Source organism: Opisthocomus hoazin, chromosome 1 (assembly GCF_030867145.1).
Source record: "Opisthocomus hoazin isolate bOpiHoa1 chromosome 1, bOpiHoa1.hap1, whole genome shotgun sequence".
NCBI classification, from domain to species: Eukaryota; Metazoa; Chordata; class Aves; order Opisthocomiformes; family Opisthocomidae; genus Opisthocomus; species Opisthocomus hoazin.
In genome coordinates, this window is record NC_134414.1 from 97,861,107 (window position 1) to 97,889,048 (window position 27,942).

The 27,942-nt window shown below is 36.3% G+C and overlaps 1 protein-coding gene across 17 annotated transcripts in view; it reads right to left on the reverse strand.

Annotated features, from left to right (window-relative positions):
- The window catches only part of DMD (dystrophin), a 1,341,705-nt gene that overhangs the window by 903,980 nt on the left and 409,783 nt on the right, over nt 1-27,942 (reverse strand). For all 17 annotated transcript variants that reach the window (XM_075430270.1, XM_075430262.1, XM_075430225.1 and 14 more), the window contains 5 exons: nt 22,629-22,721; nt 21,555-21,632; nt 17,887-17,979; nt 10,774-10,946; nt 2,244-2,362 (listed from right to left, as the gene is read on the reverse strand). In XM_075430270.1, coding sequence (XP_075286385.1) covers nt 2,244-2,362; nt 10,774-10,934 — 280 coding nt within the window. In that variant the 5' untranslated portion in view covers nt 10,935-10,946; nt 17,887-17,979; nt 21,555-21,632; nt 22,629-22,721. The remainder of the gene's footprint in view (nt 1-2,243; nt 2,363-10,773; nt 10,947-17,886; nt 17,980-21,554; nt 21,633-22,628; nt 22,722-27,942) is intronic.

Below are 27,942 nucleotides of genomic sequence, written 5' to 3' on the forward strand. Positions count from 1 at the left end.
GACTTTATTATGTAGAAAGGAAGACGTTCTTCAATATTTTAAAAATATTGAGGCAGCAAATAATTAATGAACAAAAACAAATTTTAAAGTGTTCACAAATTACATGTGCTGTTTTGACAAATATTATGTTACATTAAAATAACGTTTCACCACTGAATGCATAATTTGTTTTAGTTCTAATGTAACAGCACTTCACAGGGTTTTTTAAGTTAACAGCCAGAGAATATTGTTACACAATATGCTGTTCAGAGATATTCGAGTATCTAATTAGGAGAGGTGATAAATATACAAAGAAAAATTACAGAAGTAGCATGCTGGAACCTTCAAACAATATTCCTCACTTACTTAGGTATCAGTAATTCTACTTTCCAGCCTAAGAACAGATCTATCATCATGAACCAAATTGTTTTAGTTTCACAAACTCATATGTTTTCAAAATCGGTACAGAACTTATTTTTCCTTTGGAAAAGTTTGCAGTTTTTTATTTGCAGAGAAAAAAAAATAGGTGGCAAGCACAGTTACAACACTGACTAGCAAATAATTTCCAGACCTCTGGAAAACCATCAATGTCTGAGAGTTTTTCAGTTGTTGGCTAAACAACTACAAGTATCTTTGCCAAAACCAGAATAAAATGTCTAATCAAAAGTGACTTTTGTGTACAGAAAATAACTTCACTAATCTATTTTCAGAAGAAAGTTCAGCCAATTATAGCAAAGACTGCAACTGTATCTATTCAGTTGTGTGACCCAGTTTTCAATTCCAACCTCATTCAGAGCTTACAAGCTGCATCTCATGCTTTAGAACACAGCGAGTCTGTTCCTTCTCCAGCAGTTCACACAAATGCAGTTCTAGAGATGAAAGGTAGTGTACTAGCAAGCAAAGCTGTACTGGTTTTACTGCGCATTTCTTCTGCAAGTTCCACTACAGACACCCCACGCATTGCTAGTAGAAACTATCTGACTGCACACAAGAGGGACACTCAGGAGGCACTCATGAAGCTTTCATCTCTGAGGCGGCAAGTCCCCGCCATCTTTGGCTCTCAAATCTTACTTACTGCTCCAATTGTAAGCACCTCTTGAGATGCTCCTCTTTTAATTCTATGCAGGGCAAAATATCACCATCTTCAATTAAACCACCTCGTCTAACAGTTTATCACTCTACAAAGCAGTAAGGTTACAGAGCAGAGCGCTTTATGACGTTCAACTACTGCATAAGCAGACAGTTTTTTCATATATTTCTCTTAGGTAAATATAAAGGATACAAGGCTATTAGTTCAATCTTGAGACATGCCCTACTATATTTAAAGATTAAGATACCCAATGCCAAGTTTTAGACTCATTTTTACATTTTCTTAAATTCTGGTTCTTCCCATTGGAAACTCACCACAAGCTGAGCCACTGAGAACAGCATATATTAGTGGTTTAATAGGCAAATTGTAGGAAATTGCATGAAAATACAGCATATGGATTATGGTGTAGAAAAAGACAGCATGTGTGTGTATATATATATACACACACACATATATATACACAAAGGCATAGATGAAAAGGAAATACAACAGCCATCAACTAAAGGCTATTTTAGAAGTGTTCTCTGAGAAAAAATTACTTAGGCTCTCAGCAATGCAGAAAAGGCAGAAAATACACAGAAATGGACAAAATGAAAAAGATCATGTGAAAAACAAGGAACCTTTCAAACATTACTGTATAAGGAAGTGCAAAAGATAGAGTTAAGGTAAAATAGGCAAGTCTATTACATATAAGACTAAACGATAGTAGTATCAGTCATGTCATCTTGATAAAATTCCAATATACAGGAGATGTAGAAGTCATGTTTTAAAGATATGAGTATCTAGAGTCTGAATACAGATTTTGGATATATATTAGAAGGTAATTCAGACTCATAATCTTTCCAGAAGATATAAATGCTACAGCTACTCTAAATCCTTGAAACAGAAATCAACTACTTATTGAGATGTCTTTAATTCAGTGCACGTATGTTAAAACTCTAGCCCCAAAGCTCAAAAAAAATTGCTTCAGAGCATGTACATACAGGCAGTTCTTATACTATTTCAACAGACCACAAAGTTAACATGAAAGCATAAATAAATAAAAAGATTTTGTCAGGTTATGATTTATCTTGCAAATATTAAATTCTTGTGCAAAGAAGTCACAAAGATTTGCAATCAAAGGCAGAGGAAAATTGATTTTCCACTTAAAGAAAAGAACACAATTTCTACTAACCTTCAGGATCAAGGAGTTTCTCTATGCCCAGGTGTTGCCTGGCTATGTTGAACGCATGGTCTAATCGTTGTACAGGTGACTGTTGAGAAGCAACAGCATTCCAATCAAATAGGTCTGGTCTAAAGCAAAATAAGAGGAACAGTAAGTTTCTTTTTTTTCAGCATCAGATTTAACTACATATTTCTATGACTATCCACCAGCATCAGCTACTCTTTCTTTATTTCTTTAATGAAAATCAGTGCTGGAACTAACGAAGTTTGATTTCTAATTGGTTTGCATCCTGTACTCATCCATGTCCATCACCACCATATTAACCACATTTCCTATTCTCTATCACTCCCCCAAACATCTGTCTTCACCCACCATGCTCTGCTGCTGTCACTGCCCAAAATGCCCACAGCAGTGGGCTCACTCCCCAGGTCCCAAAGAGTGCCTGGGCGGGAAGGATCAAGTGCTGTGGCCATGCACATTGGGACTGGCTTCTAGCACACCAAGCAGGACAGATAACTGCTGAGGTCATTTTGCAGCCTTCCTCCTCTCTCCAGCCATCAGTTTTTCACTTACTATTTCTAATAATGTAATTGTTTCTGAGATTACTAGCTTGCTGTTATATCCAACTGAAATCAGTCAACTGGTTCAAAAATTCAGGACGCAGGAATGTATGCAGCATAGCTGCACGTCACTTTTCTTACCAAAAACCTTTAGAGAAATACACACTTTTCAGATGAGCACAAAAATGTAGCCCAATCACAGGTTTTAGCCGATAGGAGTAAAAGCACTAGAGCACAGCTTAAGCACTCTTGCAGGAAAAGACAGAACGACCAAAACTCAGTTATAGCTCAGAGGCACAATCTCAGCCCTTATATTGTAAACTGCACTATTTGCAATATAAATAATGATAATATGCTGTAATCTTTGGCATTTCATCTGAGAATTCTCAATTAGGAGATAAGAACTTGTTATCAGGCACTCTGGAAAAAGTTTGTCAGGTATTTCGTAATTAATGTGCATACAATATCAAGAAAAACAACTACACTGTTTATGACTGATACAGTGTTCTAAATCAGAAAATATTTAAACATATAATTGTACCTATAGATAAATCAAGTATGTTATTTACACAAATTAAAATGTTGCAATTAGTTATGATAGATTTACTTACATTTTTATTAATTTTAAAAGTTCATTTTGAACAGTCTCCCATAATTATAATAGATGGTAAAAACGTTCACGATATCATACTGTAATAACCTCAGGAGAACAAATGAAAAATGCCCTTTTATGTAGTCGTAATTTCCTAGTTATGCACCTTTGCTGTCCAATTTTATTTCTGAGAGGGAAGTGATTTACATAGTAACAATTAAGTTATTCTAATATATTTTGCTTCTCTATGCAGACGTTCTTAAACATTAACTAAAAATAGAGGTTTCTCCTTTCCAAATGCAAAACAACTTCAAAATGTTAAATTTGGCTGGGGGTGGGACAGGGAAGTGAGAGGAAACTTGAGAGGTGATAATCTCTGTTTCTAGTCATGAATGCATTAAGTCTGTGATCTCATAGACTGGTTTGTGTACTAACACACAGGCATTTTCAAAATACAGTTTATGTCTGCACTATTTTTTCTGTCCTCCTTGTACTGGGTATGACTGGGATGGAGTTAATGTACCTCATTGCAGTCCACATGATGCTGTGTTTGGGATTTGTGGTTAAAACAATATTAATAGCAAACCAAGTGTTTGGCTATTGCTGAATTGTGCTTACACAGGATCACGATCTTCTCTGTCCCCCCCTCCCGCCTTTGCCTCCCCTAAGCAAGTAGGCTGGGTGTGGGCAAGCAGCTGGAAGGGGATGCAGCCAGGACAGGTGACCCAAAGGGATACTCCACACTATAAAACTTGCTCAGCAACAAATACTGGGGTAAAGGCAGAGGGGAGCAGGGTGGTTTCTCTTCTAAGGTGGCTGCTGCTTGTAGATTGGCTGGGTGTCATAAAGTATAAAAGGGAGGGTTTATTTTTTTTTTTTACTTAACCAGTTATATAATTTATGATGGAAATAGATTGGCCAAGGTAAGAAAGTTGAATCTGGACTATACTAAGGCCAAACAAATCCAGACATAACTCTATGCAGAAATGAAAGTCACGGATAAGACCAACCACAATTACCCCAAAAAGCAACAGGTTACCATTTGATTTAAAGCAAGCAACAAAATAAAACACAGATATGTCAGACAACTATGCCCAGTAACTCCATTCCACCACAGTGTTCTGTTCTTAGCTGCAGTCCCTATCACCAATACAGAGTTTCAAGACACAGCCTCAAATTTTACATCTTTGTCAAAAATAGAAAGCTGATTTTCTTGAATGCAGACACAGATATTATAACTAAATAACCCCCTCAAGAGTTTATTAGCAGTGAAGAAAAAAATAAACAGAATTTCTGGAGCTTGATTTCTTTACTTACTAAAGAAAATGTTTACACATTCAATTTTTTTCCACATGAACCTGAAGCTAATTCATCTAAGATGCACCTGGCAGTGAATCCTGAAGAGGTTACGAATCTTGCAGAGGTGCAGATTCAAGAAAAGACGAGAAACAAAGCATACACTCCAGAAAGAGAATACCAAAGAAGTGAAACATTTTGAAGATACTTTAACATCATGGGATGTATTATTTTCATTTCTTCAGCATTTCTGAAGTGACACATTTCTAAAGTATTACAAGCCTTTCATAAAGCAACCTTTATAACTTAGGTAATTTTTGGTAAAAAATTATACAAAAGTAATTGTGAACATCACAAAGAAACAACACGCGTGTTTTAATAGGCCATTTTCTTAAGCTGTATTACCATCTAGCTAAGGTTATAATGCCTTTAGAATTGGGCTGCGATAAAATAGTTAAACAAAAGAGCAACTTACAGATCTAGTTCACAAAAACTTTCCATGAGTGTATGTATAAAGGAGCCACATTTAGATCATAAAAGTTACCATCTCCTTTTCAAGGTAACAGTTACAGTTTTGTTGGTGTTCTAGCTTTATTTACATAAGAAAGTCTCATTTGTATCCTCAGTACTCTCACGATTAAAACAAACATGTAACACAATTAAAACAAACAGTAACTAGCATGTAACCTAGTGACTTGCTGCAATAAAAGTATTTTCATACCTCTTCAGAATACTGCTTTCACTTCTGCTTTTCCTTTAACTTACTCAAGACAAACTTTTGCTTCTTCTATCCAGGACCTCTGCTTAATAGTATTTTCCTGCTCCCCTCCTCCCTCTGCCACACTGAAGCAGAAACAGCTGCAGTGAAATGCTCATTTCTAAGGCAGTCACCTGGCCTAAGTTCAGCCATTTTAAAGATGCAAGGAGGAAGCTAATGACGGCCACTTGTTTCACTTAAAAATCCTGATTAAAGGGCCAAAAAACAAAACAAAACAAAACGGCCTACACAAAGTTAGAGGGAAGAGGCAAATCTCTCTCTGATACTCATCTGGAAGAAAAAGATTAAAAGAAGTAAATGGAGAAAGTTTTCTGTGATCTGTAGCCTGAAGGAGGGAGAGTTTCAAATGTAGCAGGACTGACCTCTCTTCCTTAGCAGAATATTTGAGTTTCTGTACATTCCTAGGATGATGGTGCCACTCCACAGTTGCTGCCTTGTTTATTTAGCTCAACGCAGAACATATCATTCAAGGAACCATATCCCAAGTTTATCCTTATATTCTGAAAATTCACACCCTGGGCTCGCTGATGTGCCCTTGTAGCTTTGCCAAGTAACCCGTGCTCCACTGCTCCTCACACTCAGTATTTAAAAGCGATTGCTAAAGACCGTAAATATCCATAGGAGATGGTGGTTATACAAACGGGAACATCTTACTCAGAGTAATCCCTTTGTACAATGACTGAGAAAAGGCATTAGAAATATCTACTCAAAAGAAAACAATCAGCTGTAAGCAAGGGAATAGTGGGTTAAACGACTATGAGAGAAAAAGCTTCCCACTGAGACTACTGCTCTCTCAGTGTATGATGTCTACATAGTGCTTCATGCTAGTCTCTTACTTTCTTTCAATCCATTCCAGGAGGAACTGAGCTTATTCATCCAGATACAAATTCCAAATTACTGTCTGAATCTCTTTAAAAGAAATAACAAAAGCCACCTACACATGACTGACAACCTTTATATAGAAGAAATTAAAATATCACCACTTAAAGGATAAGGATTGGTTTGGTTTTGTTTTATTATTTAAGACGTGCAGTTCTTTCATTATGATCAACCATCAAAGTAAAAGGAACTGTATCAGATATTTTTGGTGACTTATGTAAAGCCACTATCCTCTCCTTAATGATAACATTTAAGCCTTCCACATCTCAGGAACTGAAGGAATTTTGCAGGTGGAGTCACTGTGAATCTGCACATATATTGTTGTGGGAATTCAACAAGGCTGCCTTAACCTTTTTTTCCTCCATTTTTGAGCTTTTTGCACCTGAACCTTGAAAAAAGATGATTTAGCACCATCTAGAATGTTTTGGAGGTAGATACCTAAAATGTAACAGTGATATAAACAGAAGAAAGACCAAGCTATATAACAGCACTCCAGTATGTTTATTCCTTGACAACGATGAACTCGACTATGACTATGATGAATATAATGGTATTTTCTGTAATGCAGTGTCTGTCCTCAAATGTTTCATATAATCACTCAGCCTGTATACTTTATGGTGAAACAGGTAAATAATATTTAGCAATAAAATTAAATGATATACTTAGAAAAGCACATCAACATGATGTAAGAGAGACTGAGGGGGTTTTTGGGATTTTTTTAAAGAGCAAATTGACAGATGGAATATATTGTTAGTAGTAACTCCAGAGTGTGTTAACATCAAAACCAAGAAGAGATGTAAGTCAATCTCCCATCTTTATCTTTTCAATCGACTTCCTCATGTTATTCTTCTCCTTCCCCCTCCCCAACCTCAAAAGGAGCTGCCCGCAGACAAAGGTAGTGCAACAAAAATGTAACGAAGGCTGTAAATTGAGGCTGAACATGAAAGCTGTTGAAGGGTAAATCAAAGACACAAAAATTACTGTAAACATCAGAGAGTGTATGCTACTGTTTCTTTTAAAGTTTATATGTATTTCCTTCAAAAGCATTTGCCACTATCTGCTGTGAGCTGAAAAAAGTTTAGTTCGCAAAAGTTAATTTCATTTCCCTGAAATCACAGTAAAACAGCATGACTAAAAAGCCTCCTACTTACTGTAAGTACTGATTTCTGAAAGTAGAATGTTAATTAGATCTATTTCTAGTAAGTTACAACTTAAAAATTTGAGCGCTGAGCCAATATTTCAGATGACGCAATATAGAGACTACAGTGTAGTGTATATTTTGATGCAGTTACAAAAAAAGGCTTGAATTATTTTAAAAACAAAAATCTAATTGTAAAAATACTTATGTGGTTTAGATACATAGTAGGACTAACCACAGAATATAGTAAGTGATTGCTTACAACTTTATGTCAAAGTACCATTCTTAGCATTATATCATAAAAGTATTATGAAGCACTGTTTTGAAAAGCAAATGAAATAGGACTGAGTTTAGAAAAGAAAATTTAAGGTTTGCATATCGAGAGAGACAGATTCCTATAGATGTTAAATATAAATTACTTTAATCCTACCAGGGAAGCTTCTCTCACTTTCAGAGAGCCTAAATACTATGGACAATTTTGGCTAGCATCATTCTTTCAGTGTTGGAGAGGTTTTGTTTTACTGGGTTTTTTGGTAGCAGACAGTGTAGGAGTAGTGCTAAAACTGGCAAAAAATACACACACTAGTCATCAGGTTCACCATATCTGTTCACATCATACCTGATTTTCAAACTATGGCTAGCCTTTTTTCTGACTAATTCTGCTTCCATTCCTGAGAACATCTACATGTAATGAAGACTGTGCACAGAAATTACAGCTTGATGGTCAATTTGGAAGGCTTAAGGCTTCCCTCTGAAATACACCTGAAGGAAGGGCTAATCTCATAAGACTTGTGTGTCAAAAAAAGAGAAGCTACTATTTGCAGTAAAGACTATTTTTGATACTTAAATAATGAATGTCTTTTAAGTTTCAGGAATGATGAACATAAGTTTTAAATCTTTAAAAATTAAAAGTTCCACCAATGTATTTCATATCTGTACTAGGTTATTTCCTAAGTAACCATAAAGACAACCGCAGCTGTTCTGACAATTAGAGCAACAAGTCATTGTTTTATTTCAAGAGCCAATTTGAATGTAAGAATTTCTAGGAGGAAGAGCAATACTGAAAGATATTGTAGAAAGGGACAGTAATGAAGGAGGAAAGAAGGCAATGGAGAAAGCATATTGATGAAATACAGAGGAATAAACTCAGATGAAGAAAAGAAAAAGAAGGGAACATCTGGACCAAACTTTATGGAGAACGAGGAAATAGAAGAGAAAGAAGTAGAACAGGAGAAACGCAGAAAGAGAAAATCCAACAGGGAAAACAGAGGAGCTAAATTCAGAAGTGTCTTCAGAGGACTTGTCATTCTATGTATGTAAACCACAAAATGTTAATAAAGCATAGGATGTGAGAGACATCAGGTTTCTCTGAGTAAGTAAACTGGTGTTGACCAACTGAAGTGTACATTCATACTGTCTTCTTTGGGCACGAAGCCAAGACACTGACACCCAACAAGTAGATACCTGCTTTCTAGAGTGACAAAATTAGGTGGCAATGCTTCTTAGAGAAGGGTTTTTGTTCTTATAGGATAGAGCTAGGTGCTCCTGAACACTCCAAGTGTCTTAGTGTACCTATTTTATTGATTGCATCTTGAATCTTGAAGGGCAATTCAGTGCTCCTGCATATGGAAAAGAGTAAAAGTGAGCTTAAGTTTTGCATGCCCATTTTAGAAATCCTGAATAAAGTGCATAAATCTTAGTGAGCAGAAAATGAACGTTCGCAGCTGGTGAACTTTGCACTGAACTACGCACAGCAGTGCATAAAGTATGACATACAGACAATTAGAGATTTGTCTAGACAATCCTAATGTGGCTTATGCAGGCAACTGCCTTCCCCAGCCAGAGACTGCTCCTGAATGAGAGCCTCTCTGCAGACTTCTGGAGCTCTTCTTACAGAGAGGGACAAAAAGGAATTTCTGATTACTGATATCAGACACCAGATGATCTTCCATGGTCATGTAGAGCACGCAATCTGAATATCTGAGTATCAGATACCCTAATCAGGAAACAGGCAGTCTGATATTGTGTCTAGGTGAAAAGCCATGCCACCACTTTGGTCTTCTGCTGCACTGATTTGCTGAAAACGAAATCAAGGTAGTTACAATGCCATAGAGTACTACTGGTTTCAGCCTTTGAGTCTACAGTACTAATGAGCTATCCAATATATTTTCAGCATAATTATTTTTTGGCTTTTTTGAAATATTTTCCCTATGAAATGTAGGTATTTTTTCTTCGCCAGCTGTATCCAATGCAACCAAGGCAGCACTGTACCACCAGAAGTAGTAGCAATCAATCAGTCTGTTTTGTATCATAGATATCCTGTGTTACTTCAGTAACTCAGTGTTTGAGTTAAAACCAGCATTTTCCCACTTAATAAGGCTGTGTATAGACAGTGTTTTAGGAAAACGAAAAGCTATTCACGCCCACAGAAACTATGTATAAGATTCCACACTGTAACAGAGCTTCTGTGAATGCGATGAAGACAGAAGAGTATCCCTCACAAAGCTTTTTTTTTTTTAATTTTTATTTTTATCTTCTACAAGTATGGAATAAGATCTTTAGAAAGAATGGGATTTACTGACTTCTACAGGATAACACATTCTTATATTCAGGTCCATCAGAATGAAACCACTTATGAAATGAGAGAGAGAGAAAATTAAAATGAGAAATTATCATCACTGGAAATAATAAAATAAGTAAGTTTAGAGTTTGAAAAAAATGATCAAACCACATTTAAATCAATGATCAATGAATAAAGTAGTTATCAAAAGCTAGTGGCATAGTCACTATATTTTAGGTATTTTCTTGTGAAAACTCAAATCAGGTGAGGGAACAACATGAAGTTTTGAAAACAAAGGCTACCTTCTCCAGCTGTGTCCTTCAAAGGCAAATCCATACTTTCAATTCAGCAACTGTCAGAGGCTTTCAACAAACACTACATGTTCCCTCTCTATGTTCCCACAGGAAAATTGCCTTCTCCCTCTAGGACAACCAGTTATGGATCTATTCCTTGCTTTTCTCAGAATTTTCCAAGCCTGTGCTCCTTGAGATTATGTACTTGGTATATACACTGATATTCCAGAACAGGATCTGAACTAGGCATATTTGGCTGTGCTGTGAAAAGCTCAGATGCTCTCCCTCAACATGCGGATTCAGTCCGACACCAAACACAGCACCTAGGTCAAAGCAAGGAGACAGTCATTTAAAAGCATACTGAAAGCCCCACACCATCCTCAAGCCCTGTTACAGTTGTCTGTTACAAGCTCACTGAAATAATCAAAAGTTAGTTTTCCTACCTGTGACTATGGAGGAGTGCATTGAAAGCCAATCCATCAGACCAACTACTGGTGAAATTGATAACATTGACCTGTGGGTAATTACGGGTCGATTGACGGACCCAGCTCAGCAGAATCGTTTCACTGTTTGTCTGCTGCAGTCCAGCCATGATGTTTTTCATTACATCTTTGACCTGCAAAAAGAGACAGGATTTCATCAATGATTGAAATTACTCATTAAAAGCTGACTTTTTTTTAGCCAAAAAGCCTTCTGTTGCCCAGATACAAGCCTTAAAAAAAAACTTCTAAGCAATTAATTACAGAACATACTTGATGTCACAGTATAATGACAGCAGTCAACTCTGAATGCTTAAAGACAACTGGTACTACTTGTTGGTCACCATTGCTGATGCATTCGGTACATTCATCCCTGTGCCACGTGAAGCACTCCATGCATGAACAGAGATAGCACATTTGTTTGCATAACTTAGGGGAACTGAGTTCATTCAAACTAAATATTTCTCCTTGTGATTTTCTTTGCTCTGGAAACATAACCTTAGTTATTATGATACATTACAGAAAAAGTTGATAAAGCAATGAAAAGCATTCTTCTCTCTTTGACAGAGTTGAAATAAGTACCAAGACAAAATAGATGTGCTCAGTGAACAGTAAATAATGTTTTTGACGTAAATGTGCAAACTATGTTTGCATACATGCACTTGGATAAAAAGTGAATTTCATTGTATGCATTAAAGGAGTGTTGTGTATGTTTCATTTTACATTTTTTAATGCATATTTAACATTCCTCTTTCATTAGAGAAAGCTCATCAATCTATAGTTATCATTTTACAAAAAAGCCATTAATTCTGAGGACTTCTGAAAACATTAGCCTAGAGTTTGACATAATGGAGTCCATATATTTTACAGCAACTTCTTTACTAGTGAAAGAGCATCCAAAACTTCTATTAAGTAGTCTGTAATTTATTTTCCTGTAATGTCTTTTAAATAATTTCTTTCTCCACATATCTTGTAAAGATTAGCAGCTCTTTTAAAATATTCACTAAGATATAATTTAACTATGAAGTTGTTTATTCTTGTTTATTACCTTACGGAGTATATAATTTCATTATAATTCTCCACTTGAATCGCCCTGAAGCTAATAAGAACTAAAGGATGGACCATTTTGAAATTGTAAAAACCATAAAATAACATGCAGAAGCTGCAATCTCAAAAGAATCATCTCAAAGAATAATCAACAACAACAAAAAAAATGACTATGATACTGTCAAAAAAAACCGAGATACCATTTTATTACTCAGTCTCGTAAATTCCTTGCTAGTTTCACAGTAATTAATTCAAGAATTTGAATAAGTGAAGGTACAAATTACTAAAAGCATCTCTTTTTTTCACATCTCAGATGCATAATACCCAAAGAGTATCAGTGCCTTCAATTTTCCTTTTGAGACTTAGGCATAAAGTTAACTTTATACATTATTAGTTTCTGAGATGGGAGGAGAAACTGATCCCCTCTAAACTTCATGGGATACATTCCTGACTTTAGTCTAAGATTGTAATTTGCACCCATGAAAATGAATATAAAATTCTGTCAGATAAGAAAAGCAGCATTTTATAGTTTCTTTCATTTCTACACCAGGAGACAGAAAGTAAAGAGTTCAAGAAAATTAGGAAATACACTCCTTAGTTTTGCTTCCTAATTCTGAGCACTTAATTTGAGTTTCTTCTTAATATTTTCAGTGTTTTCATTATTGATACTGCCAAAGTAGATTTACATAATTTAGCAAGAAGCTAAGAGATTTGCCTCCCGTATTTCCAAGCAAAAACCCTTCATCACTATCAAAAATATTAAATTTTGTTTTTCATTAATCCAGGAGCTAAAAAAGAAAAGTTTCAGGATTAGCATCTATGGCACCAAACTAAAACAATATGAAAGACTAGAAAATAATGAAGTTATGGTTATGGAGAATTGTCCAAGCCAGGGTTTCATTGTTTGTTTTGGATTTTTATCATGTTCTTGTATTTACAAATACAGATTTATCTGAATATTATAAGCAAACTCTAACATTTGAAAAAACACAACACAGATTCTTATAAAAGGATAGCTGAATAGATGCAGGAACACAAGATTTAGAAATATGAAAGTTCATAACATACAGAAAAGATCAAGTGTTTGAGTTGACAACATAAGAGAAAGGAGAAATAAGTATGAACAGAGGAAATCAGGCAAAAACATTAAAACAATGGGCCACCAGGAAGGCAACTATTCAGACGAATCCAGGTGACAGTGCTCCTTTTGATTGAAAGAGATGAAGCCAAAAACTTAGCGTTTATTTCTACTTTTGAGTAAACATATACAAAATAGCTTCAAACTCATCTTGTTAAGCTTATTACGCTGACGTTGGATAAAGATTTACTCTCAGTTTCCTGTATTTCTCTGCAGCAGTGAAGACTGTTAAATTTATGATTTTTTTCTTTGTCTCCTAGAGCATGGCAGGCATTTAAAATGACAAAGTAACAGGGTCTGATCTCATCCTGAATGCTGAGGTCGCTTCCTATTCCTAGTTGGAAGTGGTGGAAAACTCCTCTTCTACATCTGGAGCCACCTTGTCCTTCCGAGCGCTGTGAGGGGTACTGCTGCCCCTCCCATGCCACCCAGCATTTCGGCTGCACCGCACAGCATTGTGCCACACCACGCTGTGCCATGCCATGCTAGCTGCACCGCGCAGCACCGTGCCACACCACGCCGTGCCACGCCTCTGCAGGTGCAACACCACGCTGCCCGCAGGAGAGCTCGGCCCCAAAGCAAAATCAGCGTCTGGGCAGAAAAGTGCTGGCAGACACCAAGGTTAGAATGAAGCTTTTTGAAGGCTTCTCGGCTAAGATGTACTGTTCAGCAACAGAAGTATGTTGAGATGTGTTCACGTCAGCCTGAAGAGCCTTTGGATGGTGAGCTCCCTCAGCATCCAGGCTCAAAAACTACAGCCATTTCAAAGTGTCTAGTAGGCTCTGCCTCTTGCTGTCAAATGATGAGTTGACCTCTGATACTCATTTCTTTGTTACCTCTGCTTTCTAACGTAGTATATATCCTGGCAGGAATCATAAAAGCTTTAAGGTGCAGGAAACTCCAACTTCCAGAGAACAGGAATACTTGTTCTTCCTGGGGGATGGACCTATACTACAGCAGTAAGAAAAGATTCAGTTTTGAATAGAAGGGGGTAAAAGGGCAACACAGCTACCACCAAGATAACCTCTGAAAAGTTAAACTGCCAAACAGCAAGCTGTGAACAGAATGGGAGCCCTGCTATTCTTGTCATTCCACTGAGAAGCGGCCAAAAGCAGCGCACCTAGGCCTGGCCCATGGCAGCGGAGCTCTGGTCTCCCCGCAGCAGGACCATGTCCCGGTATCTGTGTGTGCGTAGCTGTGTGTGTGCAAGGTGACCAGGAACACAGCACGATCTCAGGCTTGCACTATGCCTGTTTCATCTGAAAGCAACACTCGGGCACATAACATCTTACAAGACTGGCACTTGGCTTCAGGACAGCAGACCCTAGGAGAGAGGGAGGGATAAGGAGGGAATCTAAAAAAGTTATGCTCAAAGCAAGCTGGTTTCATTTTTCTCAATCAAATAGGGACCTTACAGCTCCCTGACAGAATGACACAGTATTTTTTATGTGCTATATTTTAGGTGTTCTGACTACATAGATAGTTTTTTATGGCTAGAATCCACCAAACTCTTTAAAAGCACATTTTAAAGAACTCTTGTAAGAACAATTTTAAAGAACTCTTTTAAGAACATTTTCATAGATGTTCAAGACACCTACCAAATAAAGGATGTTCTTTGCTCATTGATTCAAGAAGGATTGACAGAACTGTCAGGTTTTCATTTCCACCATTATAATTCAAAATACAATAAAATGGTAATTCCAATTAAAATAACTGTTCTGCAACAAGCACACAACAGCCATGATGCTTTTAATCAGTCTGCAAATGAGGCTAAAAACGTCAGGACTTTGGCTGTGACTATTAACAAATATTTTTCTTAGGGTTTTTTTTTCCATGCTCTACATGAAAATAGGTTTGCTTTTAATAAAAAGACAACACAACAGCTTACACACTGCAATACAGAATGTTTTTCCACTCTTAAGAGTCTTTGTCAAATGTAACAGTTCAGAAATTAGTTGATTTGGTTTGGTTTTGCTTAAATGTTAATGCAGCAGCGAGGCCTCGATCACAGAACTGTGAGCAAGAGGGCAGCAGCTTCAAGGAAATAGAAACTCTGACAGATTCAGTACCATAAAGAGCTTTGGCAGCAGGTGCTCAACTCAGAACAATGGTTCAATTTCAGTGAAACTTTTAATAATAATCTGAAAAACAGGCTAGATAAGAAAAGAGACAACCTCCACAGGGGATACAGAAAGCCACAAGATTTCTACTGAACGGAAATGAGAGTAGCAACAATGAGACAAATCTTTTCTGCTGCAATGCCTCCACTGCTGCCTCGTCTCAACAGGACTGCTGACATCCAGTCAGACTGGCACTGCCTCATTTCATGCACCTTTCTTCCACCATCTCTTTTCTTTTATTTTTTTTATTTTATTTTTTTTTAACATTTTACATAGAGACTGACATTTTTGTCAGAGACGGTCTTGTTATCACATAAGTACAGTTCTGTCCTAATGTGGTCCTGGCTGCAGAATGTGAAACTGGAAAAAGCTTCTTGTCTATTCACCTGCAACAAAATAATTGTTCACTCAACTTGTATCTTTTTTTTTTTTTTTTTTTTTTTTTTACTTGCAGGCAGATAAACTTCCTCTAGGTGACTCTTTTCAAGACTGCAAGTTCTTGGAATCAGAAAATGAAAGGATTTGCAAAAGCAGGACTGCACCATCAAGGACAAAATGCATCACTAGCATGCACTAAATCAGCTAACCTGTGTATTATTATTTATTTTTTAGGCCTCCCATAGACTACAAATAAATAGTAGTCTTGATAAGTTCTCACAGGTAACGAGATGTTTTACCCAGCTGTAGACAACTGGCAGATAAGTTTGGTGGCCCTGAGTCCATAATTTAGTCTTTAACAACAGCTTATCGTGCTTCCAGTTGCTTAGTGCCAAGCACAATCTGTGACAGGCAAAATTGTACCGACAGGAAGAAGCACCCTTTCTTAAGAAACTTACAGTCTTGTTTCACTAGAAGTGCTGTCAATATGTAAGATAGTACCAACCTACAAACGGGGCGGAACAATCATGAACATGTTCTAGATCACACAAGCCACGTCAAAACTTGAAAGAAAATCTTGAAAAGAACAAAGATTTTCTCCACAGAGCTGTAAATAAGCAAATTCACTTTGAACTGTTCCAGTCCTTCGAGGGTAATAGGCAGCAAACCTCACGAGTTTTGGTTAAAAATAGAAAAAAACAAGTACAAATCTGGCTTTATATTGTTTTTTAAATTATTCATCATTATACAACAGTGATGGACTTATTACATAATAATGGCTTCTTCTTGCCAACCAGGCTTTAGTTATTCTTTAGAAAAGAAACTGAAACTGAATTCTAGCCAAATTAAAAATTTATTTACAAAATTTTGAATACAAAGAGAAGTCCAGAACATGCAGGTCATGTCCTTTCAGTAACCCATGAACAGAACAAACTGAAACACAGAAAGTATAGACTAAACATGGACTGAATCATTTTGACTATGCCGAGAAACTGTCACACCTTTAACCACTGCTTCGCAAATATCATCCCTGGACTTTTCATACACGGGTAGTTCAGCTGAAGACATGGGTACCATCATATCTGCTGGCACAGTTATCACTAGGTTCAAGATGAAACTTGAAACGAAACACCTATGCACTGTAAGCAAGCAGTACTCTAAGAGCACACACCCACTGTCAAAAACCTCACCAGACTATACCAGGGAACGTGTGTCTCTTCTGTGTGTGTGTGCAAGTATGTTAAGAGGAACAGTGGGAAAAGCTGAAAGAAAAGTTAATAAGTACACATCTAATACAAAACACATCTTTAACACTTTGCTTCAGGAAAAAATATGAACAAATCAAAATATGAATTTGAACACAAATAGTCATCTCAGTCCATAAGTCATATAAATTAAAACACAGTGATTTAAGGATTATTGGTAGAGGTTGCACAGCTAGGTTTCACATTCGACCTGCTCTTAATAAGTAATTTAGAACAATGTTATACAATTAAACTAAATATTGGAATGGGAGACAAAGGAAGAGGTGATTTAGGTATTTACAGGCTTTCTCTGTTGCTTTCACTACAACGTCCTGTAAAATTAGTAAAAAAAAATTCCCTACTTCAATGAATGATGCACATATGATTTTTGATAGGAGTGTTCAGTTTTTTAATATAAAGTGTTTTAGGCTTTATTTCCCACCTCCTTTGCTTGTAATGCTACAAAAAACTTGTAGATTATTGCTTGGGGAACAGAGCCAACACAAATGGACAGACTCAGCCCAGATTCATACAAACACAAAGGCTCAGTGCATTCAGATGCTAGTTCTTTCTGAATTTTTATTTTACTGTTGTCTCAGAATTTCTTTACTTAATTGTCCTCATCTACCATGTTGTTTTTTACGAGATCTATATCATAATACCCCTTCCTCTCTAAACAAAAAGGAAGCTAAATGAGCCACATCTGCTTTAATAAATTATCATAGTACCAGCTTTTCAGTGTTCTAAAAATAATTCTTGGCAGGATGGGTCAGCAGCGAAAGGCAACAAATGCGATTATTTCATTAATATACAAAAGTCACTCTATGATACCAAAAAGAAAAATGACTATGAAAGCCACATTGGCTTTGCCTATTTTTTTTTTCTTATAATAACTGTATAATATATTCTCTTGCAACATCTGACTGAAATTTGAGTCAAAAGAGCTGTTGCTAATGCTCTAAAACCTATTTTATCTTCCTAGGATTCTTAATATCCTAGATAATTTGTACCAGACTTCTGTAAAACTTACTGATTTAGGACATCTCTTGCAATGTCTATGTTTACTTTGTAGGTTGTGGCTGGATAATAATGGAAAAAAGATCAGTGGAATAAAGGCACTTCATGGAAAGTAAGCAGCAGGGCCACTCACCTGCCAGTGGAGGATTATATTCCAGATCAAACCAAGGGTCAGCTTATGATTTCCATCCACAATGTCTGAGCTCCCTATGTTTACCAGATCAACCTATTAAAGAAACAAAAAATATTTGTGTAAGATTAATAGCAACCGTAAGAGGGTGGTGTTATTTTCATTCATTTGGTGTTCAACTTTCTTTGTCGTGAGAGAGAGAGAGGGATGGGCCAGGGCAAATCTATCCTTTGGTTTCAGTTGTTTAGTAAACATCCAACTCATGTTTTATAAATGGCTCAATTAATGTGCTGGCAAAAAGCAAGCAGAAATCTAGGGTTCCAATTATTCCAGTTACAGCATGCTGTGAAAACATATAATTAAAAGTAATAGTTAATAATAACCCACGAATCTTTTATATTAAGCCTCTACAATTGCAAAACACAAAACTGATGGGTGACACAGAAAAACTCCTGTATTATGCTCCATACTACCTCACATAATATACTTTGCTGCAAGCTGCACACACATCTAGACACTGTAAGAATCTACAAACCCAAGATATTGTTCTGCATACTTAGATCAAAATAGAACTTGTTTTGCCTTAATTAAATTCTGCAATGTATAAGGCAAGGCAGGATATGTGCTGGAATACAGAGAAACCAACGACTGCGATCTAAGCAAGTCTTTTCCGCATTAGTTTGTCCAGTAATGTTGTTTTCCGTAATTACATTATGCATTTGCAACTTCATACAAATGCGAACTTCATGCATTTGCAACATCAGCATTTACCACCCTGGAATATTCTTTCCTCCACATGTGAAATGATCCTTCACCCTCTCCCACTTTTTATGCTATCTAAATACGAAGGCCAAATTCAGTGATGTGAGTGCAAGACAATGCAAGCTAAGACCTGCACTTCTGGATGGAAACTATGAGTCATAAATTTGCATTCTTACTGTTTCATAGATGCAGTTTTTCATGGTCAGAACTGGTACTTACATGGCAAAGTACCCCATTCCTTCACAAACTACAGTCTGCATATCTCTACTGAACTTCTGAAGCTATTTGAATTTACATCTGTAGAATGACTAAAGAGTTTCTACACTCAAAACAAGCCTCTTTTTTTTATTTCAATGCATCTACATATAGGTAATTTTTACTAATCATATACAAAGTAGATATTTCGTCAAGCATGCTAAAACTCTCTAAGAACTCTCTTCTCTAAGAATTCATAATTTTTTACTAAAAGCATATGAGATTGGAAATTCATTCTAACCAACAGTGTCTTGGAACATTTCCCAAATGGAATTTAGACTTAATATCATAAATTTCACATGAGGTCCTGTACTGGTTTCGGCTGGGATAGAGTTAGTTTTCTTCCCAGTAGCTGCTGTGTTTTCGATTTAGTATGAGAAGAATGTTGATAATACACTGTTGTTTTTAGTTGTTGCTAAGAAATCGAGCACTTTTTTCAGTTTCTCATGTTTGGCTGATGAGCAGGTGTGCAGGAGCTGGGAGGGAGCAGAGCCAGGCAGCCAGCCCAAGCTGGCCAGTGGACATATTCCATACCACGGGCATCATGCTTCATTTATAAATGGGGGCTGGCCAGGGGGCGCGGGAATTGGTGAAACCCACGAGTTCCGTGAAATCTGCAACATCCATGAGTTCCACGAATTCCGCGATCACTGCTCGGGGACTGGCTGAGCAATTGGTCATCAGGCATCGAGAAAAACTGTCTCGCTTATAGCTTGTTTTGCATGTTTATTCTTATTCCTTCCTTTGTTCTCGTATTAAATTGTCTTTATCTGAACCTACAAGTTCTACTTTTGTCCATTCTCCTTCCCATTCCACTCGGGGGAAGGAGGAGTGAGCGAGCAGCTGTCTGGTCCCAGTTGCCGGCTGCTGGGTTAAACCATGACAGGTCCACGTAGCAAGTGACTCGCTACAAAGCTTACTGGGGTATTGCCCACATTTTCTACAGGCCAAAATCCACCACGTGATTTTGGAAATGGAAGCCTGAATAGACAGAGCCTACATCTGTTTTACTGAAACAGAGGAACACTTCCTAGCATTGCCTGAGGCTATATAGAGGCAATCCCCCACCCCAACACTATCACCTTTTTGTAAGAAAAAACAAATAAATCTGTAAAATGGACTGACTGGAAGCAGAAGCACTTTTCAATCTGTTACTACCCAGATGACTGCAAAACCTCAGAGCAAGGATGGTACATACCAGCAGAAAAATCTAGATTAGTTACAGGCTGTAAACAGCTTCAGAACCATTGATTCTGCATTCCTGAAGTCCCATAGAAATCACTCGAGATGATTTTGAAGGTTGAAGAAACTATTTCAGAGGCAGATCTTTTGGTTTTATATTAATATATATACACTACACTGATCTTCACATTGTGCATAGCTTAGAAGGATTTAATCACATGAATGTGGCGGCCTCTGGATGACCACTTCACTTTCTAAAATAATATTTTTTCTTCTATATTTTTCAATTGGAATACTCCCAGTTTGTTTTCTATATTTGAAAGAGACTACTGTTTTGTCTGGAAACTGAATGAAAAGCACATTAATGGATTTAGCTGATACATAGTGAATACAAACTTTCAAAAGCATTTATATGAAAATTTGTAACCACATTGCAGGTATGCAGTCAAAACCTTGCATACTGTGAAATAACACATCGCTGATTTTTTTCAACAATGTCATATATTGAAGTGTTTGAAGAATTAGAAGCTTTTTCTTCTATTTATTTACATGAAATTCCATTTTAAAAAAGAAATATCAAGCTAGAGGCCTTCATGCCCATATTATAAGGTCACTTTCATTTATGCACAGATTTTCAGATGGATAAGCATTACCTTAGATTTATAAAATCAATAACTTTATTCAGCAGCTGAACTCAAACATGTTTAGTACCCTACTGCAGCTATCAGGAAATTCAATATCATATGCGGCACAGAATACATTATCACTGTTCCATCACATCTTACTGTTAAGTTTAAGCAAATGTTATAGTTTACTTGAATTTATTCTTGAGGAGGAGATATGATATAATTAGTTGGACACTGAAAATGTCTGCTAAAGTTATGGGTCCATTAGAACACTTGCATAAGGAAGATATTATGAGAATATTTACTTAAAAATTATGCACAGGATATTGTCTTGAAAAGTCAATCTTGACAAAGTAGAATGGAAAGCGGTTTTGATATGATTCATTTCCTTAATGTTATGAACCAGAAGTAACAGACACCAATGAAAATTTACCAAAAAGATTTCTTGTAGGAAAAGCCTCAGTCTCTCAGACTTCATTATCATCAGAGCTCGTGAGCAGATATTTTGATAGGTAGCACCTTCTAACCAGCTACGGATGGCTTCTTGTAATTCACCTTTTAAAATGTATTTTAAACATGATGCATTACCATAAAATTGTCCATGATGATCTGTCGTCAGATAGCATCCGTTACAGATATATTATTCAAACATTCGCTGGCAGTAGTTTTAAACTCTTTGAAATACATTCCATCCTTGTGCTGAATGATGAAGTAGCCAAGTCACATTAACAAACCTGCCATGACTCCAGTAGTTGTATACTATTGGCCAGAATTTGATCCAACATTTACAGAGCATTAAGTATGCTATCTACAGGATGTGCTGACCCTGTCCGGCTGATTACTTACGTTATTTCTCTGCAAAACTTGCAGTGCTTTGTTGACATTATTCAGAGCGTGAACTCTTGTGGACCCCTTTTCTTTTGCCTACAGAGAAAATTAAACAAATTTGACTGCCCCAAATCAGAAACTAGAATACACTATATGTAAGTCAAATCTTGTATTACACCTGTAATCTTCTATTTCCTAAGTTTATGACAACAACAGTGAGGATATTACCATACATTGTGCATATGCAGCTTCCCGATATGAAATAAAGGCAATTGTGAAACAAACGAAATCCACAGTTGAAAGATAGTTTGGTACCTTGACATTTTTAAGTGAATGAATAATTGAAATGTATATAAAATCAGATAATTCCAGATTGTTTTATTAAGATTAGTCATCTTCTCCATGGCACAATTTAGGAACATTACTACCACAACAAAACAGATAATCATCAGTTTGTTTAATATTTATTTACAAATACATTCTCTCTGGATTTTGATTCGCAAACTCTCACCCTGCTTCACTACTCTTTTACGAGAAAGATTCGGAGAAAGATCTCAAGCTCACAAAGTACAAGCAGGAACACAAGAGAAGATACTCAAAAACATGTGTGACGTATCACTTTAGAATTTCCAGGTTAATAAGAGCAAGCTGTTCTCTCTTTTCAGACAACTCCAATACATGGACTGTATGCATGAAATTTATTAGCAAAACACTTTAATTCTACACATTAAATTCTATTCCTTGTGTTTGGCACAAACATCTAGTGATAAACAATTTTTGAATTCCAGCCAAAATCTAAATATCTAAATGAAGCCTGCCTCAGTCTTGTTTCTCTTTGCCACACTTCCTTAATAAGTGCATACAACAAAGTACATTTTCATTTCAAATATATGTCTAGAAAAGGGTTACTGTCTAATATAGCTTTCAGTCACCATGTTTCCTCAATTGCAAATGAAAGTCGAAAATATTCAGACCCGTAAAAAATAATTTCCACAGGCCCCCATCAATGGTGGAAATTAATGAACACCACCTACTACAACTATCACAACATCAAGACTTCAACATACAGTAAACATGTTAATATACACATACAAGTTTTTGGCCTGTAAGGCATTCCAGGAGCTCCAGAAGTCTTCGTCCATCTCGAAAATCATTAAAAAGATCTTCAATATAACGTCTTCCAAACTGAAATGAAGCAATGGCTTTAGTTAGTTCAAACACCAAAAAGAGGAAGAATTAAATTGCTAAAATATGACCAGAAAGATGTAAAAGACATTGTCTTGCAAAGTGGTGTATTCCACCTGTGTAAATACACTGTGCTAATTAAATAATAAATATGAAAGGTATGATGCAAAGTAAAGAAGGAAAATATCTTACAACAAAACTAATAGGATTCTTTCACATACATCTGTTTTTAACAGGGTTCTATTGCATAAGAGAGATTGGTGTCTACCTTATTTCAAGTACTTTTCTTCTGCTACAGAATATAAATCCTTTATTCCCTCTCAAAATTATATACTGATATCATTTTTAAGAAACTGCTGCAGATCAACTAATTTCTAATTTGTGCACATACCATTAATTAAAACAATTACTCCAGAACGAAATACTAATGAAGCTAGAACACAAACTGGACTTGGGAATTAAGGTGCAATTCAGCAGAAAAATAGCAAAAATAACTTGCCAAATAAAAACAAAACAGACCAAGAAAAAAACAAACGCCCAGTAAGACATATCAAGTTAAAGTGCCTGGTAGGTGTTCTCTTTCACATGGCAGACACAAACCTGGAATTACATAGAGAGAGATACGTTTCAGGCTTATTCTAGTGAGTATCTAAGAAACTTATTTATGTTAATAGGACATACTTGGAATTGTACTGAATCAGGGCCTCATTATCGTAAGTGGCTAAAACACAGTTCACATTTTGTACACAGCACCAGTGCAAGACGAAAGGAAATACTTGGGATTTTCCCCCATGCGACAATGGTAAAGGATGATTTACTCTTTCTAAAATTCAAGCCAAGTTTCTGATCTGATGCTTTGACTAATGCATTAAATTTTAAAAATACAGAAATATAATTTTGTATAGTTTAGTCACTGTACAACTTTTATGTGCAACTATAAATTTTAACATATTTTTCTATGTATGAGAGCTATTGAGAACCACAATAAAAAACAGTGATTACTTAGTGCAGTGCCAAGTAGATTCACATGTCCACGTCATTTCTAATTTGTGAAGTTTCGCACATGCTTTGATTGATTTGAGAGGAAGCATCTGTATTTTAATTTGCTAGAATTGACACCATGCTGACCTACATTGAGCATCTTCCACTTTTACCACAGAGCAATGGAGAATTGGGAATCCATATTACACAGCAAACATTTGCTTTCCTGCCAGCAGTGATGCTCTGGTACTCAATGCAACACTCATTAGAGATAGCTGGGAATTTTATGAAAAACGTGTTTTGTCAGAAAGTATCAATTCTTTTGGAAGGTTTCTTAAACAGAAGACAGAAGTAAGGACAGTTTCCAGTGCTAGACTCAATTTTTCCTTCATCAATAAATATTTATGTGTACAGCACAAACTTTAGTGCTATTGGCTAGTCTGGCATGACTATCTCCCTCTTCCTTTCTCTCTGACCGCTCTTCTGAGGCAGGAGCTCCTTTCAATCCCTTCATTTTTTGGTAAGGTCTTGTCTCTGTTTCACAGAACAAACAAATCCAAAACATCAAAAATTCTCTACTGCAGATGGAATCCTTGTTTTCTGGCCAGTTTTCACACCCTGCACAACCCATTCTAACTAAGCTCATTTCTAGTTAACACACTTGCTGCCGCTGACTACCTAGAATATCTGAAAACCAGTACTGAATATATTCACATACGATTTACTAACCCTGCTCAACCTCCTGTATTCTGTTTAACTAATAATACTCAGTGACTTTACTTCCTGCCTTGCATTTAGTATAAGAAGAGTTTTGATAAAATGATTTAAATTATGGTATGAACAATCATGTGCCATCATGCAAGACAAATCATACACAGCATTCCTGAAGTTGTCTATTACTTGCTCTATACAGCAAAAGTTTAAAACATACGACTAAATCAGAAAGCTTGTATTTTCTTCCCTGATCTTGCAAAAAAAAGGCATTTTTGCAGAAGGGAAGCACCAGACCTATGCACTTCTAAGGGAGCATTTTAACATTCTTTAGAAAGTTGAAGTGATCAATACACCCTTCTGTAACACTATGAAAGAGTTGTTCCCATAATGTTACTGAATCACTCTGGGAATATGAGCACAATGACATTTTGATAATAGGATATAATTATATTACTTTGTATCATAAGGGAGAGATAGAAGTAGCCTTCATAACTGCCTGCGTGTGTCCTCCTTTCTGCAGCATTTAAGCTATTCACGAAATTTAAGTTGAAATCCATCTAGCACAGCAGAAAATTCTGCTTGACAAAAGAATATGTTATTTTTTTTTTTTTCCTAAAGCTTTCAGAAAGAACATAAATACACAGCATGGTAGCATCCCCAGCAGGACATATTAATTACAAATGTATTACAAGTAAACATTAAAACAAAAGTTACCATTGATTTTTTTATGGTCTTGGAAGTATACGCTCCATTATTCAGCAACTAAATATACCTTAAGACATCCTATACGGCTGCCACACATATCATCCTTAAGCTGAAGAAGGTTGCTATTTTTCTAGCAACAGGGTAATTAAGTCTTCTTTCTCAAACAGACTGAACGTCTTTGCTGGATTGGCATTGCACTAAGTCTTCAGAGGGAAAGGGCTCAAAAGATGCACTGTGTCACTGAAAAGTGTCTGTTCAGTTCTATGAAGCTTTGAAAACAATGAAAAAACAAGCACGGCTAGTCAATGGCTTGCCAAAACAAATGCCTGATCCTTTATTACAAAGTTCTTCTTGAAAATAACCTTGTTCATAACTCTTTTTAGGTTGCGATCTATAGCCACTGCCCTTTACCTACGAAGGAATGAAAATGTTCAGAAGAATCTCCCGTGCCGCTTGTATGCCTGTTGATTCGTTATTCCCCTTCTATTACAAACTTATCCAAAACCTAATCTTAAAAAACGCCCAAAGGAGCTGCATGCTGGATTGTTGGTTCACATTTTTTCTTCTTAAAAAATGGAATGATGGAAGAGATGGGGAAAATGAGAGAGTACAGGAGAGAGGAAGAACTGCAGATACCGCCCATGAAGCACAAGGCGACTTTTCATCTGTGTGGTAGATTGACTGGCAGCAATATGAAACTAGAGATAATTGTATGATCTTAATCAGTATATAAACTGTATAATATTAGTCAAGTAGATCAGCAAAGTAATTATCATCTCTCTCTTCCCTACTTGCTTATTTCAGGGAGACCAACAATTAAAGGAGGGATTTGGGGGATCAGAGGCAGGGATGAAAAGGACAATGAGAAAAAATGTACAGAATAAGGAAAAAGAGGGAATAACTGTAAAATTGAAATTAAAAAAGAAGAAGAAAGAAGCAGAAATTACTTTCTAGAAGTAGCACTAACAAAAGAAAAATCTAAGATAGGAATTTGCCAGAGTCTTCACGATCTGAAAGACTCTAGGGATTTAAGTTTACGGCAGCATTACATACAATTTTAACCTACTGTCTTTGTGTTAAATAAAGGCCAAAACACAGACAATTATCGTGGTTTAGCTGATATGGCTGTTTGCTGCAACTGATGATCTTTACATAACATAAGGGGATCTGAGAGAAATCCAAGGGATTTATTTTAAAAGAAAATCACAAGAAAAAAGTGATATCGAAGGAAAGGTAACATTCCTGTTTTATCATGAATGAAATTAACCCTTCAACTTAAATAAGGACTGAGGAAAGCTCTGACTAGAAGTCACAAAACACATTTGTATGGAACACCCCCCACCACTACCATGATTAACTACATAAGCCTTAGTCTTAGAACTACAGGGTAACGTACAATTAACATCTTCAGAAAAATACGGGCACTTGCAGTAGAATCTTCCCGCAGGTCTTATAAGGGAGTGAAGAATACTTAATTTCGTGTACTAATTCAACTGTATGTACATATGCACCTGCATGTACATATTGTAGAATGCTTTCAGTATTAATTGGACTGAAATAATATCTAAACTGTATTAGTTATTTTCCAAATTCAGACAGCAACTGAACCAATCCTATGCGAAAGAAAGTTACCTAAAAACACAAAAGCAGATAGAAAAGAAATAAAACAGAAAATCAGGAAGTAGACTGAAAACAAGTTTTGATAGATAAATGTAGTTGCAAATTTTTTGATGTGAATATATTTAAAACATCAAGCTCCATCTTATTCATCTCGCTGCTCTCTACTTCATTGTCATTCCTGTGTTATTCTTTCCAAAGACTCTGTATTAGACCTCATTCTCTCTATGTAAATTTAACAAATTTTATCAAACAAGTTAATTATCTAATCGGATCATTCATCAGATACATTATGGAAGTTAATATTGTGGGAAGTATTACATGAAAAGCTCTCTGTTCAGATCTACATGCAAGCCAGTAATTGTGAAAGTGAGAGAGAGAACACCACCAAATAATTGAAAAATATCTCGTCCAGAGGAGGTACAAAGACATCTGTTCATGAACAGTGTCTCTCCTATTGCCCCATGCTCAATTCTGAGTCAAAGCTCCAAAAATTCTGATTAGCATAAAACTGTTAGCAGACATTATATTTTAGAATAAATTAGCACAGGCAAATCCTATAGTAAGGGAAAACAGACCGAAGCAAAAGGAAATAGGAAGGGGAAGGAGTTAGGAAGGAAGGGGAAAGGAAAGGAGGGGAAGGAGATAAAGAACAAGTCGTAATTTAAATTTTCTCCCACAAAGGGTAGAAATGAGCTTCTATTTCCCAAGAGTCATAAACACTCAAAATTTCAAGCAATGAGTCCGTAATAATAACTCCAGCAAAATACATGATAACAGAAGACTTTAACACAGCTATTATTTGAGGTTCTTTCACATGCACTTTTATTTGTTTTATAAAAATACCATACGATAGACACTTTTTCTCATTTTTTCAGAAAAATTACACAGGGTAAAAACATGGCTGAGGAAGAGATCTCAGACTGTTCATATTTTCCTTTACAGTCAAGTATGCATTTAGATGACATTTTTCATTAGAGGGCTGACTAGAATATACGAAGATTATTACAGTAAGACAAGTTGGATACTATTTCTTACACATTTTACAGTATTATCTGGTTATTATTTTAAGTTCTTCTGGGAAACCTAGCAACAGAAACTATCAACAGATGGAGAGAGACACAGCATAAATTAAAAGAGAAAAAGCACTGCAAAGACAGATAAGTCAAGGTTAGGCATGGCACTAGACAGAAGATTTAAGGTT